General features: G+C 38.0%; 1 protein-coding gene across 4 annotated transcripts; it reads left to right on the forward strand.

Moving 5' to 3' along the window:
* The first annotated feature begins 1,214 nt into the window (after positions 1 to 1,214).
* LOC103401355 (uncharacterized) lies at positions 1,215 to 15,061 on the forward strand. Of its 4 annotated transcripts, none has more exons than XM_008340072.4 (25): positions 1,215 to 1,363; positions 1,546 to 1,691; positions 2,236 to 2,345; positions 3,788 to 3,953; positions 4,110 to 4,210; positions 4,347 to 4,419; positions 4,612 to 4,747; positions 5,566 to 5,726; positions 6,051 to 6,175; positions 6,259 to 6,358; positions 7,469 to 7,565; positions 8,353 to 8,404; positions 8,683 to 8,784; positions 8,867 to 9,013; positions 9,144 to 9,306; positions 9,407 to 9,634; positions 9,722 to 9,876; positions 10,203 to 10,331; positions 10,449 to 10,566; positions 10,657 to 10,852; positions 11,035 to 11,146; positions 11,219 to 11,373; positions 12,251 to 13,682; positions 13,765 to 13,959; positions 14,212 to 15,061. In XM_008340072.4, exons 2-25 carry the CDS (start codon positions 1,559 to 1,561, stop codon positions 14,686 to 14,688), a joined length of 4,863 nt encoding a protein of 1,620 aa, XP_008338294.3. In that variant the 5' UTR covers positions 1,215 to 1,363; positions 1,546 to 1,558; the 3' UTR covers positions 14,689 to 15,061. The 4 variants fall into 4 exon arrangements, with proteins under 4 accessions (XP_008338294.3, XP_008338291.3, XP_008338292.3 ...); XM_008340069.4 differs by having other exon boundaries at positions 1,218 to 1,354; positions 1,524 to 1,691; XM_008340070.4 differs by having other exon boundaries at positions 1,225 to 1,354.
* The last annotated feature ends 535 nt before the right edge of the window (positions 15,062 to 15,596 follow it).

A 15,596-nucleotide genomic window follows, 5' to 3' on the forward strand; every position in this document is an offset into this window, starting at 1 on the left:
GATAACTATATGGCTAGGAATCAAATGGCCACTGTTTGTACAATCTACTGTAGTCTACCATTATATTTCTGCTAGATACTGTGCTTTTCTAATTCCAAACTTGGGATCGCTTCCAACGCCACTAAACTAAGACCTTGTTATCATTTATGACCGCACCCTTATATTTAAAAGTAAGTGTTGATGCAAATTTCATCCAAGGTTGAATTGACAAACTCCACCAATAAAACAAGAAACACCGTGAGCCTAATTGATGAACACACAAGAAAAGCAGGGAGTGCGTTGCTAAGTCAAAGAGACAGTTTGAGAGAAACTATGGCACAAAGCATATTGAGTAGTAAATGACGATTATTGATTTCTCTGTTGAACTTGGTTATTTATAGGAGTGAACCCTCGCAAGCACCTAGGAGGGGAGGCCACAAGCCATACTAGGCATACCGCTACGTGCTGCTAGTGTGATGCAGACCAGTCTCCGCATGCAACTTATGAGTGGTCCCAGAAGCCTCTGATTGATAACTTCGCAGTAGCATGGACACCCAAGGGAAGAATCTGAAGAGCCAAGTTCCTTCCACTTTGGACCGTGTATGAAACAGTGACATGACATATCATAGACCCAAAGAACACCTTGATACGTAACTGACTCGAAGGCCTAGTACACAAAGGGAAGGCAGATGCCAAATCCCGAGGGACACAGTTCAATTAGGGTTTGTTTCTGACTACTTCAACAAGTGTAAAAATAACTTTTTGACAATCATAAGTGCTCGACTATGTTTAGAAAAAGAAAAAAAAACTTGGGGGATTATAGAAGCAGTTTTTCAAAATATTTCACATGTTTTCAATAAAAACACTTTTTTTTTTTGAACAAGCAATATTACTATACTAAAGGGGAAGAGGGCTTAACCTCACAATGGGTTAGCAATAATTTGATTCAAATTTACCTTTGGCAAGAATCGAACCTAAGACCTCTCACTTACAAATGAAGAGTAGTATTACTAGATTGTAGTACTAAATGACTAATAAAAACACTTATAAGCAGAATTTCTTCTTATAGAGTAAGTCAAACGGACCTTTAGTTATAACAAATAGTTCGGTCCATGGCCGGTGGCCCCCCCATTGCAAAAAAGTTAGAAGGCCCAAACAAAATTGAACATTGGAGTCTTGGCCCATAATAATTGGGCCTTGAGATTCGGTTAATGCAAAAGCCCGCTCGCTGTCTCTCTCTCCCCTCTCTGTTGCTGTGTTCCCTGTCTGGAATTTTCCCATTTCATCAGCCCAGTCGTCGATCTTCTTCTTCTTCTTCCTCGTCAAATCAATGAGCTCCCATTTCAGTTGATTCTCTGAATCTCCGATTGATCAGGTAATTGAAGTAAGATCCAACTCCTCTCTCTCTCTCTCTCTCTCTCTCTATTCTCTCTACATCGATCTAATCGTTTCATCACAATTACCAAATTCGGAACAAAAATTGAGATTTCTGAGTACTATATTCTTTCGTATATGCATATATATATATATGTGTGTATGTATAGGTTTTTGATGCTGGAGTTGCAGGTGAGACTCTAAGATGGAGTGGACGACGGTGCAGCATCTGGATCTACGACATGTGGGACACAGCTCAAAGCCGTTGCAGCCTCATGCTGCTGCCTTTCATCCCCATCAGGCCCTCGTCGCCGTTGCCATTGGAAATTACATCATTGGTAAAACATTACCCCACTTCCTCTTTTTTGTTTGTGATTATACCTAAAGCTGTGATTTTCTACTTTGAATATGTTATATATCTCTCTGTGTGTGTATCATTCTAGTTAGTGACATTGTTTGGAATTAGAATCTCTAATTTTATTTTCGGCCTTCTTTTGGAAAACTGTATCACTCGAGCTCAGGTTTGGGCGTGCAAGTGTGCCATGGGAGTAGTAAAGTGCTTTGATGTGTTGTAACTAGTGCATTTAACATACTTAAATCAATTATCAGTGTAAAGTTATAAACTTCGATAAGTACTGAGGTTTTATTGATGTTCTTGATACAGATTTATCTTTCTTGGGAAACTTTTAGTTTCTTATAAATTTTTAGGAATGACGACATGGATGTACTCAGTGACTCCATGAAATCCAAATACCGCATAAAAATTTCTAGATTGAATGTGCTCTCGTGCATATGCCCTACAAACATGTTTGTCCTTAATATGTTTTTTGCTCTGTCTGCACATCCGGTTATTTTTAATTTTTAATGTCTTTGTTTGCACAGAAATGGATGCATTGACAGGAAGCAAGATTTCATCTATTGATATTGGTACCCCCGTTGTCCGCATGTCCTATAGCCCCACAAGTGGGCATTCTGTGGTAGCGATCGTTGAGGTTGGTTGCCTATAAGCCCTTCTCTGTTTGGATGGTTTCAGATATAGATATTGGATCTCTTCTTATTGTTAATATCCGAGTTTTAGTTTTCGAATATCTCTACTATTATTAAGAGAACCCTCTTTGTCAACCAAAGAGGGTGAAATTTCAAATTTTAATAATTGCTCTTTAAACTGAGGGCATTAAGGTAGCTCCAATTCAAGCGCGCTCATATACTCTCCTAATTTTTTTTCTTTTCTACAGCAACTCCCTATAACTTATCCGACATGCATATGCATCTGTAAGCTGCTAGTGCTTATGACTAATTGTTGCTTCATATTCTAACAGCAAGTATTTGCGAAATAAAGTTAAATTAACATAATTTATTTATTTATCATTGTATCATAGGAAGACATCTTAGTTCTTCTTGGGTACAAATCCTTGTCACTACAAATCCTTGTCACTACAACCCTCTGGTTTATGTTGAATTCCATGTTTTTGTTCTAGTGATTGTAGGTTTGTCTCATAGTAGCTTTAAGTTATTGGGAACAAACCAACAAACTTTACTAGAAGAGTCTTTTTATTTATTTTTATTTTTTATTTTTTTATTTGTAACATTGTAACTGCAGAGGTCACACTTGGTGCGACGGCAAGTGCCTTCGCCCATGAGCGGTAGGTCTCGGGTTCGAGACTTGGGAGCAGCCTCTCCATAAATGGGGGTCTTCGCCCATGAGCGGTAGGTCTCGGGTTCGAGACTTGGGAGCAGCCTCTCCATAAATGGGGGTAAGGCTAGCTGACATTCACCTCTCCCAGACCCTGCGTAAAGCGGGAGTCTTGTGCACTGGGTACGACCTTTTAACATTGTAACTGCCAAAACTTGGCACACTTTTAGAAGAGTCTTTAATGACAGACTTTTAGAAGCTTTAAGTATGTGTGTCCTATTCTTTTTGTAAAGTGTGACTACAACTACATCTTTTGGTCACTGTAATAGATTGTGCTTATTGATTGCGAGACAGATAGAAGATATGTAATTTACTGAGGGGCCAAATATTACGCTTGTGCATGTTGTTGTTGGAGTATTCACTTGGTCACTTTTCAGATTGCATTAGAATGGTTATTAGTTAAAAGATGTGTGCTTTAGCATGAACTAGTGCAATTTCATTTTCTCTAATTATACAAGTCTTGAAGAGATTAATCAAAGCACAGCATATAATACGAGTAAATTTGTAGTCTCTTTCATTGGTTAATGTATTTTGTAGGTTTTCTTGCTACTTCTTTTATTTTGTGTTAATCTTTTATTGCTTTATGTAGTATTACATTTTATTTGGTGTTGTCTTTATCTTCCTCCATAAATGGGGGTAAGGCTAGCCGACATTCACCTCTCCCAGACCCTGCGTAAAGCGGGAGCCTTGTGCACTGGGTACGACCTTTGTCTTTATCTTCCTCCGCCCTTCATTTTGTAGGACTGTACCATTCGCTCTTGTGATTTTGATGCTGAGCAAACATGCGTCTTGCATTCACCTGAGAAGAAGACAGAACAAATTTCTTCTGATACAGAAGTCCATCTCGCTTTGACGCCTCTCCAGCCTGTAGTGTTTTTCGGTTTCCACAAGAAAATGAGTGTCACAGGTTTTCTTCGTTGTTTTCATTTTCTTTCAGTGGTTATCTGCCCCCAACAAACGCACACACAAAAAATGCAGTGACATGACAGTGTAGTAGTATTACATTTTCATTCATGCCGACTGTTTATCTCTAATTCTTGATACTGCTTCAATATGCATGAAGTTGTTGGAACTGTTGAAGGAGGAAGAGTGCCTACAAAAATAAAGACAGATTTGAAGAAACCTATTGTCAATCTCGCATGCCACCCTCGCCACCCTGTCCTGGTATATAGTTGTTTCGTTGAATTTCGTACATTTGTCCTTGTAGTCAGAATACATTTGTGGCTTTTGGATAAACGTCTAATATGTGTAGTCCTTTTATTCTGTGATATTGCAATCATTTTCTTTTTGCCCATTTCAGTATGTAGCTTATGCTGATGGTTTGATTCGAGCCTACAACATTCACACCTATGCTGTTCATTACACCTTACAAAGTAAGATGAGAGGGTTTTTTTTTTTAAATAAAAAAAAAATCTTGAGCAAACAGTGAGTCTGATTCTTTCTTGTTGAGTGTTTGAGAATCAAGAGTAATAAATAATAATTTAGTCTGCTTTAGATTCAAAAAAATAATTTAGTCTGCTTTAAGTGGTTCATGTGTTTCTTCATCTTTTGTTTTTGTTATACAGTTGATAACACCATAAAGCTCATTGGTGCTGGTGCATTTGGTTTTCACCCAACATTGGAGTGGATCTTTGTTGGTGATCGACGGGGTACTCTGCTCGCATGGGATGTGTCAACTGAGAGACCTAGTATGATTGGAATGTAAGTCATTTATGGTAGTTATACTAGAAAAATTATAAAATGGAACACAAAAAGTTCCATAAAGGCCAAAAAAATTTAAAACCAAAGAAATGGAAAAAAAAAAACTTTGTTGCATACAAGCCAATAGCGATTAGAAATTTATTCTTCTATTAATGCCTCATGTTCCTTTCTCGACTGATTCATTAATGCTCTTGTTTTGTTTTCTTGAGTTTAGTTTTCAGAAATTTATTTATTTATCTTAAGGAAAATTGGCTTAAGTTTGTAGCAAATTTTATGAATTGCTTACTGGACAATCTTATCACAGGTAGCCGGCTATCATAAAAATTACAATATATGCCTTAAAACTTCTGTAGGGCCAGTTGACCTCAAATATCTGGAAGCTCCATAAAGCTAAGAGGACGGATATCATTAACTTAATCACTTAGACAAATGATAAAGGATTTAGAAGCTTCTTAGGTTTCCAGGGCATCAAAGAAGCCTCTTTTGATCAAGAAAGTGGTAGTTTTTGATACTTCATTGGCATGTTTAATTCATTGCTAATGCATACTTTTCCATACTAGGACTGCATGCTTCGTTTGTGATACTTGAAGTTTGAGTGGCTATAATGGCTAATAGATTCTCATTTTGTAGAATAGGATTGCTTCCAAAAGATTGTTTTCATATCTTCAGTTACAAGAGGCATGCCTAATTTGCTGCCAATATGATTTAACAGACATGTCATACTATATGAGCCACTCCTATTTAAAAATCTGCTTGTTTTGTCAATCTCTTGCTGGCTTTAATCAACATTTTAAGTTCGACCATTTGTTGCAATTCAGTACACAAGTGGGTTCCCAACCAATAGCTTCAGTTTCTTGGCTCCCATTGTTGCGGGTACTTGTGACTATGTCCAAGGATGGAACTCTTCAAGTGTGGAAAACACGGGTTATAATTAATCCGAATAGACCTCCAATGCAAGCAAATTTCTTTGAGCCTGCTGGTTAGTTATTATTATTGTTTACTCTTTTCCTTTACCATGAGAAGGATATATTTTTTTTGAACATATTGACTTCCTTTCGTTTTCTTTCTGGCATTTATTTATATAGTAGTGTTAAAAAAAAAAAAAACCACTGCAAGGAAACTAGCAATATGTATATGATGTTTGCTTATAATATAAAGTAGTATTTATAAATTCTTGTATGTGGCATGTGTGCTTGCATAGGCGCTAATGGGGCCATCTTTTTTTTTTACCATCACTTGATATATTCCTAGCTTGTAGTGACTTCGGTGTTTTCCTTTTTCTTTTTTTTCTTTTTTTTTGCAGCAATTGAATCACTTGATATCCCTCGCATCCTCTCTCAGCAGGGTGGAGAAGCAGCTTACCCTTTACCGCGAATTAAAACTCTAGAAGTTCACCCAAAATTAAATTTAGCAGCACTTCTGTTTGCAGTTAAGCACAACCATTTACATAACACATTTTACTATACCCATATCCAAAAGTGCATATTTTTAATATTATAGTTTTGTTGTAGAATATGACTGGTGGAGACAATGTGAAAAATAGGGCAGCATACACTAGGGAAGGAAGGAAACAGCTGTTTGCAGTTTTGCAAGGTGCAAGAGGGTCTTCAGGTAAAAATAAGATCTGCACAATATTGTGTATTTATTTGTTCTGTTTTGTTTGAGTTGTGACCTTTTTGAATGCTTTATCATTGGCCTTGTCCACACGAGTTTTTCCCGGTTTAACTCCACATCATCCTGAGGAAAATGCTACTTATTATTTGGTCTAAATAAAATGCTTTATTATTGGTCTTTGTTTAAGGAATCTAACTAATAGTTTGGTCTAAAGATAATTATAGCAAATGTACATGCTATCTAAGTTTTCTCATGATTAAGTAGAATGTTTTCAGTAGTTTCCACAATGAAATGAGTTCATTAAAGTTCTGGTGGTAGATAATACACTTTATGTTGGAGGTTATTGTGATCATATGTATTAGCAGGTGATCTTCAATTACTTTGAAGAAGTTATCAAATGTGACTATTTTCTTTTTTTGTACAATGCTTCTTATTATGGTTTTATTTAAATTGGAATGGACTGTATACTTGTCTTGGCATTGCCTGAGAGTGGAACAAGGCAAGCAAAGGATTCAGATCCATCTGGGAGTGGAAGGTTTACTAATTAAGTGCTTGTTGAGAAGATCAATGAGTTCATTAATCATTAGTGGCACCTCACTTTCTACTGCATGCTTAATAGTTTTGCCCGTTTTCTTGTCTTGTCTCTTCTTTAGTGCCATTGATAAATCTGACAAGGACTTAATGGGGAGAAGAAAAATCTTTAACTGTCATATTTATTATGTACTTCTTAGGATACAAAGTTGAAAATTATTTCTGTTTATATGCCAATGATTGAGCATTTTCTTGATCAATCTGTAGACATCTTTAGGGTGTAAGCTTGCTAATCTTTGAGTTTTACAGGTACACGTTCTGTAATTATATGTATCGTTTGTGTCTGTGATGAGAAACATAATTGAAGTAGCATTTCATGATTTGTGTTCTCCTGAATAATTTTGTTAGTTTCACATTAATATCGTGCCTTTTTCCCCTTTGATATTTTGGTTTTTAAGATAGCAAATTTTTTTTTTTTTTTTAAATTTGTAATATTATGAGTAGAACCTTTGTAGAGTTATTTCTATTGCTGCTGTGCTTATAGACCAGATATGCTAATGGTACTGGTATTTGCAGCATCTGTTTTGAAAGAAAAGCTTTCAGCTTTGGGTTCATCTGGAATATTAGCTGAACATCAACTTCAAGCTCAACTGCAAGAACATCATCTGAAAGGGTGAGATCAGAGTTTTTGTAAACCAGATTTGTTGTCCTGGTTATCAGCGGAAGTTTCATTTTAACTTTAGAGAACTTAAAAACCACCATGTGATTTTTCCTACAATTTCGTTAGGTTGTATTCAGCACCTTTTGTCAGCTGTCTTGACCTCGGATGCTTTACATCTGTGAAGAGTTTCCCCATCTACTATTTTCAGCTTATTGTTCATTGAAAAAACAGGGTGGTGCTATCCACACACCCCTCTCAATTTCTGGCCATCGGATTGAATGAATTGAAAAGGGTAAGGACAGAAGTTAACAGGGGTTGTGGAAGGTAAAAGGGGATGTGTGGATAGGACCAATAAACTAACAGATGTCAAAATTGAGATGGCTTAGTTGTATTTTTTCTTTTGGACATTACTGGTGGAATAAGTTCTCTTTTAACCCTTTTCTTCTTTTGGGTTACTACTTATGGCATAGGCTGTAGTTGTTGACTTAATTTTACTGCTTTCCTTCAAGTCTTAGCCTTTCAATCATTTTCTATCAAAAAAGAATAAGGACTTTCACTCATAAAGCTTTCCGTGGTATTAAAGGCTTTGTCAATTTAAATTGTATTGTGTACATGTGTGTGTGTGTGTGTCATATTACTGCTTTTCTTGGTTCAAATTTGGACTTGCACTCTTAAATTAGTCATCGGACTAAAGGCTTTGTTGTGTTAAATATGTTGGATTTGTTTGTGGCTTTATATTAATAATGTGATGAAGTTTATTAGTATTGTATATTGTCTTATAATTTTTCTTTTATTGCAGCCACAGTCAGCTGACAATATCAGACATTGCCCGGAAGGCATTTCTCCACAGCGTATGTCACTTTTATCTTAAAGATATGATGTAGAATTATTTTATTATTGACTTGTACTGTTATGAGGATGGATCATGGATAGGTTTTTATGTGACTGTAAGGGGCTTGATTGTAGCTTAGGCAAAATTGAAAAACCATAGTCCAGCTTATTTTGTCCCGTCCCACTCCTTTATATTAAAACACTTCTTGGGGACTTCCAGTCTGATCTAATCTGACTTCTCAAGTTACTTGTTATGATTCAGTCTATTGTTGACTCATTCATTGCATTATTGTTATAGCATTTTATGGAAGGTCATGCCAAAAGTGCCCCAATATCTCGGCTGCCCCTCATTACTATTGTAGACACTAAGCATCATCTGAAGGATGTTCCTGTATTTCAGGTAAGTTTTCTCAGCCATAGATTGATTGTATCTTGTGTTTCTTTTCCTTAATTTGTTTATGAAAACTTTGGTTCATTTGCAGCCTTTTCACGTGGAGTTAAATTTCTTCAATAAAGAGAATCGGGTTCTTCATTATCCTGTCAGGGCCTTTTTTGTTGATGGATTACACATTATGGCATATAACATTTGTTCTGGAGCTGACAGTATCTACAAAAAACTTTACACGACGGTAATGTTATGACATGATATGCTATCATTTGAATTAGTTTGACGTCTTTGTAATTTTCCCTTTAGCTTTTATGAGGATTCTCACTTGGTGGTGCTAATGGTAGTGAAATCCTTTTCTCCTCTCTTTATAGGTTCCTGGAAATGTGGAATATCATCCGAAGTACATGGCCTACAGTAAAAAACAGGGCCTATTTCTTGTTGTCTATGAGTTCAGTGGTGCTACAAATGAAGTGGTGCTTTATTTTGAAAATACCGATTCTCAGGCAGCAAACAGCAAATGTACCACTATAAAAGGTTTGTCTGCCTATTGGATGCCTTTATTCCCCAGAAATGTCTACATATGCATGCAGGAGATCTAGTAATTATTCACAAATTTCATCTTTGAGTTTTGTAGGTCGTGATGCAGCATTTATTGGACCCAATGAAAATCAGTTTGCAATTCTTGATGATGATAAGACTGGACTGGTTTTGTATATTCTGCCTAAAAAGGCTTCTCCTGAAGCTAATGAGAAGATTCTATTGGCTGAAGAACGCCAACCTGTGGATACTGACACTGGTCCCAAGGGTCCAATGCAATTTATGTTTGAAAGTGAAATTGATCGAATTTTTTCGACTCCAATAGGTACTGGAGGGAAGAATTTATCATGTTTAGTTTGTAAAAAAGTTTTCATCAATAGTATGTGCTAATCATAGCATTCTGTGATTGTAGAGTCAACATTGATGTTTGCTTCTCATGGGAATCAGATTGGCTTGGCAAAGTTGATTCAAGGATCCCAGCTTTCTAATTCTGATGGTCATTATATAGCAACAAAGGGTGAAGGGAAAAAGTCAATTAAGTTGAAACTAAATGAGATTGTACTTCAGGTGATCATATAACCATTATGGTTTAAAATTTATTGTTGAACAATTGTTAGGGCGTGCTGCTGAGTGCCAAAACCTTTCTTCCCCTTTACACTTCCTCAGTTGAAATTGCTCACTATGGTTGCATCCAACGCATAGGTCAAAATTTCTTCTTTATGTATCGACTACTAATTAAAATAGACATCATTTACACACGTCACAAGACATGCAACTATATTCTTCTGGAACTGTATTCTTCTTAGACTACGCTGGTGTATACCTAATTTTTTGAATGTGCAAACCATTTTTAATCTGCCCCTTTCAAAGATCCAGCTGCTGTACTTTGACAGGTTCACTGGCAAGAAACTCTTAGGGGCTATGTAGCTGGAATATTAACGACGCAAAGGGTGCTTATAGTTTCGGCAGATCTAGATATACTCGCAGGCAGTTCCGCCAAATTTGATAGGGGACTTCCTTCAATATCCTTTACAACATTTTGGTGTATAAGTTTTTACATTTTTTTTGTTTGGTAATCATTCATTTAACTGAATTATTGAGGCTTTTACAACTAGTTTGAGCACTTGACCTCTATTCACTTTAGATCTCTTTTATGGGTTGGACCTGCACTTCTCTTTTCTACTACCACTGCAATTAGCGTTCTTGGCTGGGACGGTAGAGTAAGGATTATTCTCTCTATCAGTATGCCTTATGCAGGTGTGTTACTTTATTGGCTGCTGATGTTGACACGGGTATGTATCTCTCCGCTGTTATCCTTGTGACTCATTATGATGTATTTCTGTGCAGTTTTGGTTGGTGCGCTGAATGATCGGTTGTTGCTTGCTACCCCAACAGAAATAAACCCCAGACAAAAGAAGGGAGTTGAGATTAAGAGCTGTCTTGTTGGGCTTCTTGAACCTCTTCTTATTGGATTTGCCACAATGCAAGAGAGATTTGAGCAGAAGCTTGACCTTCCAGAGATATTATATCAAATAACATCAAGGTTTTTCTTTTTCCTGTGATCTTATACACATGCTGTCTGTTTTCAAAATTATTTTTGTGCTTCTTACATCATAAAGCAGTATAACTGTATAACAGTATGGATTGTACTGTCATTTTCTTCTTTTCCAAACCTTGATAAATATTGGTTCTTGAATAATTGCTGATGGCGCTTTCTAAATGAAGGTTTGACAGCCTGCGTATTACTCCAAGGTCTCTTGATATTCTTGCTAGAGGCTCTCCTGTTTGTGGAGATCTTTCTGTGTCGCTATCTCAAGCAGGACCACAGTTCACTCAGGTAAGAAAAAGTGATGTTTAACAAATTTTGGTAGTTGTCTGTTTTCTTTACTGAACTTTTGAAATAACTTAGGTGTTGAGGGGTGTCTATGCTATCAAAGCTCTCCGGTTTACAACTGCTTTGTCTGTATTAAAAGACGAATTTCTGCGCTCTAGAGATTATCCAAGATGTCCTCCAACCTCTCATCTGTTCCACCGGTTCCGCCAGTTGGGTTATGCATGTATCAAGTATGCAGATAAGACGAAGTGTTCTTTTTTATTTTTATCCCGCAAATTTCAGTTTGTATAAATTTCTTACAGTTTTTTTTCAGCGAACTTATTCCGTATCTTTTTCTTTAATGACTGCAGTTCAATTTTAAATTTTCTGATATCATACTCTGACATATCTAATGGTATGTAAGACATGCTTTGGGAGGTACTTGGGTAGTTAGGTTGAAGTTTGGGAAGTACTTGAATAAAACATTTGGAACTAAAAATCTATACAGACTTACAGAGAAATCACCCTCAGACCTTTCTAACCTAGATTTTTTATAATTTAAAAATTGTCTTAATATTAATGAGTAAAGGGTGTCTAATAGTGGTATCAGAAAATTTAAAATTAACTTTTGAGCGTCTTCTGAACTTTGCATGTTGTACAAGATTATGAAAGGAATATGTGGAACACAGGAGATAAATAATAAAAAGAAACTTGGTAGGGGATTGAATCTGTTGTAGTGGTTAAAATAGGAATCCGTAGTTTCTTTATCTTGTGCATGAAGGATTATAGGTCTGCTATGCTTGGAGGAATTATTCGATCTGTGATAATGCTTGCTTGACAAAAGTTGTTCTGGTGGATCAAATTCTTTTTCAAGTGCATGCTTATGTACTTGAATTTATATTGAGCTTATATTTGACATCCCTTTTCATGAGTTATGCTTGTCAAGCCGCTTTGAAGGTTTTTCTTTTCTATTGTTTATTTAGATTGCTCCATCCAGGGTTCCAAGCTCATTGCTGAAGAACTGATGGATTGATGGTTGTATGTTACTTTCTGCAAAAAAAAAAGTTCTCATGTTACTTTATCTTCATTGAAGCAACTTTTATTTTATAACTTAAGATAAAATTGCAGGTTTGGGCAGTTTGATAGTGCAAAAGAAACCTTTGAAGTTATAGCTGATTATGAAAGTATGCTCGACCTCTTTATATGCCACCTTAACCCCAGTGCCATGCGGCGTCTTGCTCAAAAGCTGGAAGAAGATGGCACAGATTCAGAATTAAGACGATACTGTGAAAGGATTTTAAGAGTCCGTTCTACTGGATGGACTCAAGGAATTTTCGCTAACTTTGCTGCTGAGAGTATGGTCCCTAAAGGTCCTGAATGGGGTGGTGGGAACTGGGAGATCAAAACCCCAACAAACATGAAGGCTGTTCCTCAGTGGGAACTGGCTGCAGAGGTGATGCCGTACATGAAGACTGACGATGGCACCATCCCATCCATTATCGCTGATCATATTGGTGTTTACTTGGGATCAATCAAAGGAAGAGGCAACATTGTAGAAGTAAGGGAAGATAGCTTGGTCAAAGCTTTTATATCCGCAGGTGGTGACAACAAGCAAAATGGTCTTCCGTTGTCTAAATCCACATCTAATGTGTCCAAGGGAGTGCCTGGTGGTGGTTCGTTGATGGGTCTGGAAACACTTAACAAACAATTTGCCAGTTCCTCTGCAGCAGATGAACAGGCTAAAGCCGAAGAAGAATTCAAGAAAACAATGTACGGTGCAGCTGATGGCAGCAGCAGTGATGAAGAGGGAACTTCAAAAGCTAAAAAGTTACACATTCGAATAAGAGACAAGCCCATTGCTTCTACTGCAGTGGACGTGGATAAAATCAAAGAAGCCACGAAGCAGCTCAAACTTGGTGAAGGGTTGGGTCCACCTATGACCAGGACCAAATCATTGACTATGGGATCCCAGGACCTTAGCCAGATGTTATCCCAACCACCTCCTCCAGCTAACAGTGGGTCAATGGCTCCTCGTGTAGGCTCTGCCCCTGGTGATCTATTTGGTATGGACTCGTTTACACAACCTGCAACGGTATCACATCAAGCTCCTACCTCAACAGTTAAAGGGGTTGGAGCTGCACCTATTCCAGAGGACTTTTTCCAGAATACGATACCATCCCTTCAGGTTGCAGCCAAACTGCCCCCTCCTGGGACCTATCTTTCAAAAATGGATCAAGCTTCTCAAGGGTTTGAAAGCAACAAGGAAGCATTTAACCAGGCCAATGCATCCAGTGCCAATGTTCGTCTTCCTGATGCTGGTGTTCCCCCTCAAGCTAGTCAACTGGCTGCTCCATTCGAGCCTGTTGGACTTCCTGATGGTGGTGTCCCACCATCCTCAGGCCAGGTTGCTGCGCAGCAACAATCTCATATTCAATCAACTCAGTTCCCAGTTTCTACTCAACCTCTTGATCTTAGTGTCCTTGGGGTTCCAAATTCTACTGACTCTGGAAAACCTTCAGTGCAGCCTCCTTCTCCACCATCTTCTGTGCGTCCTGGACAGGTAGTACTTTCATGTACGTGGACACAAGCTTTGAATTCCCACCATTTAATCCACTTTTATTTCCTGGTTTTCCTCATAACAGGTACCCCGTGGTGCTGCAGCTTCCATATGTTTTAAGACTGGAGTTGCCCACCTTGAGCAGAATCAACTTTCAGATGCATTGTCTTGCTTTGACGAAGCTTTTCTTGCATTGGCTAAGGATCAGTCTCGTGGAGCTGATATTAAAGCACAAGGGACCATCTGTGCGCAATACAAGATAGCAGTCACTCTTCTTCGGGTAGTTATAATCATTATTCAAGTGTTAAATAAACAGATGAAATGTGCTCTTTAGGCTAAGTGACTTATGGATTATAATACAACCCTTTTGCCTATATATTGATGGAACTAAAAACACCTGTGGGGGTTGGAATATCATATTCCATATTTGATTATTTCTATTGGTTGTAAGATCCCGTAAAAAACTGATCTGAAATCTTGTGTTTTGAAATAATGGCAGATAACTCACCTCTAATTTGGTTTTCATCCACAGGAAATTGGGCGGCTGCAAAGAGTTCAAGGTCCTAGTGCAATCAGTGCAAAAGATGAGATGGCAAGACTTTCACGCCACCTGGGTTCGTTGCCTCTTCTGGCAAAGCACAGGATAAATTGTATCCGAACTGCGATTAAGCGGAACATGGAGGTGCAGAATTATGCTTATTCAAAGCAGATGCTTGAACTCCTGCTATCCAAAGCACCTCCAAGTAAGCAGGAAGAGCTGAGGAGCTTAGTTGATATGTGTGTGCAAAGGGGTCTGACCAACAAGTCCATTGATCCACTTGAAGATCCTTCCCAGTTCTGTGCCGCCACACTTAGTCGTCTGTCAACTATTGGATATGACGTTTGTGATCTTTGTGGGGCCAAATTTTCAGCTCTCTCAGCACCCGGTTGCATTATATGCGGTATGGGAAGCATTAAAAGATCAGATGCTCGCACAGGGCCAGAGCCTGTTCCTTCACCGTTTGGTTGAGGTCTAAATTTCCGCAACATGCTCGCGTACGGGCCCAACTTTGATGGAATTAGCCCCAAACATTGTAGCATATCTTTCACCTCAAATGTAGTTGCCATATCGTTCGGAGGAGGCTTTACCCACACCGGAGAGATCATACCACTTCCCGTTAGGTATATAATGTATCATGTTTATCTGTTTGTATTTGAGTTTGAGTTTGAGTTTATTGTCATGCCCTTATTATTGTCTTTTCTCTTGTGTGTTTACCCCCACCCCACCCATTTTTTATTGTCATTATCCAATTCAGTGATGTTCCCGGTTTTGTGATTACTTTCCCTTTGTAAAGAACTGGATCCTATGATATCTAAAATTTAGTTGAGCAGTGTTTTCTCAATGTTGCTCTCTGTGAATCGTGATGCTCTCTCTCCTCACCTGACACATGAAAAGGCAGCGTATGTCCTGTGCGTCTCTCTACTCGCGTGGAGAGAGAGACAAAGGGTTATTCACCACGCTGCATGCAAGTTTTTTTTCTCATTTAAGCATTGGGATGTGATATTCACACACCTCTTTTTACTGGTTCCACACTTTTTGGGTTTTCGGCCGTCGGATCAGATGAATTGAAGAAGATCAACGGACATAAATTAACAAGGGGTGTGTGAGAAGTAAAAAAGGGTGCGTAGATAGCACACCTCTTAAGCATTTAGTATCTTGTCCTGTTCATCCATCTTTGTACTTTTTGGTTCAAAGTAAAGTAAAATAATTGAAGTTACAAAAGCTAACAAGAGGGGCCCTCTTCCCTTGGTGCATCTCAGAGCAATTTTTCAGTGTTTCCAGAATTTTTTTTCCTTTAGCAAAGCAAGGTACAAAGTTAGATTCCAACTGTTTCACTTCGCCTGCTTCATAATTTGGCAGGTGGGAAATTGGGAATC

This window comes from Malus domestica, chromosome 15 (assembly GCF_042453785.1).
Source record: "Malus domestica chromosome 15, GDT2T_hap1".
NCBI classification, from domain to species: Eukaryota; Viridiplantae; Streptophyta; class Magnoliopsida; order Rosales; family Rosaceae; genus Malus; species Malus domestica.

What these genes read in the sequence shown, in the direction of transcription:
- LOC103401355 (XM_008340072.4), top strand. Translation starts at nt 1,559, where the DNA reads ATGGAGTGGACGACGGTGCAGCATCTGGATCTACGACATGTGGGACAC. An exon ending in GGAAGGCATTTCTCCACAGC is followed by an intron (nt 8,405 to 8,682) that starts GTATGTCACTTT and finishes TTATTGTTATAG; the next exon opens with CATTTTATGGAAGGTCATGC. An exon ending in AGGATGTTCCTGTATTTCAG is followed by an intron (nt 8,785 to 8,866) that starts GTAAGTTTTCTC and finishes GTTCATTTGCAG; the next exon opens with CCTTTTCACGTGGAGTTAAA.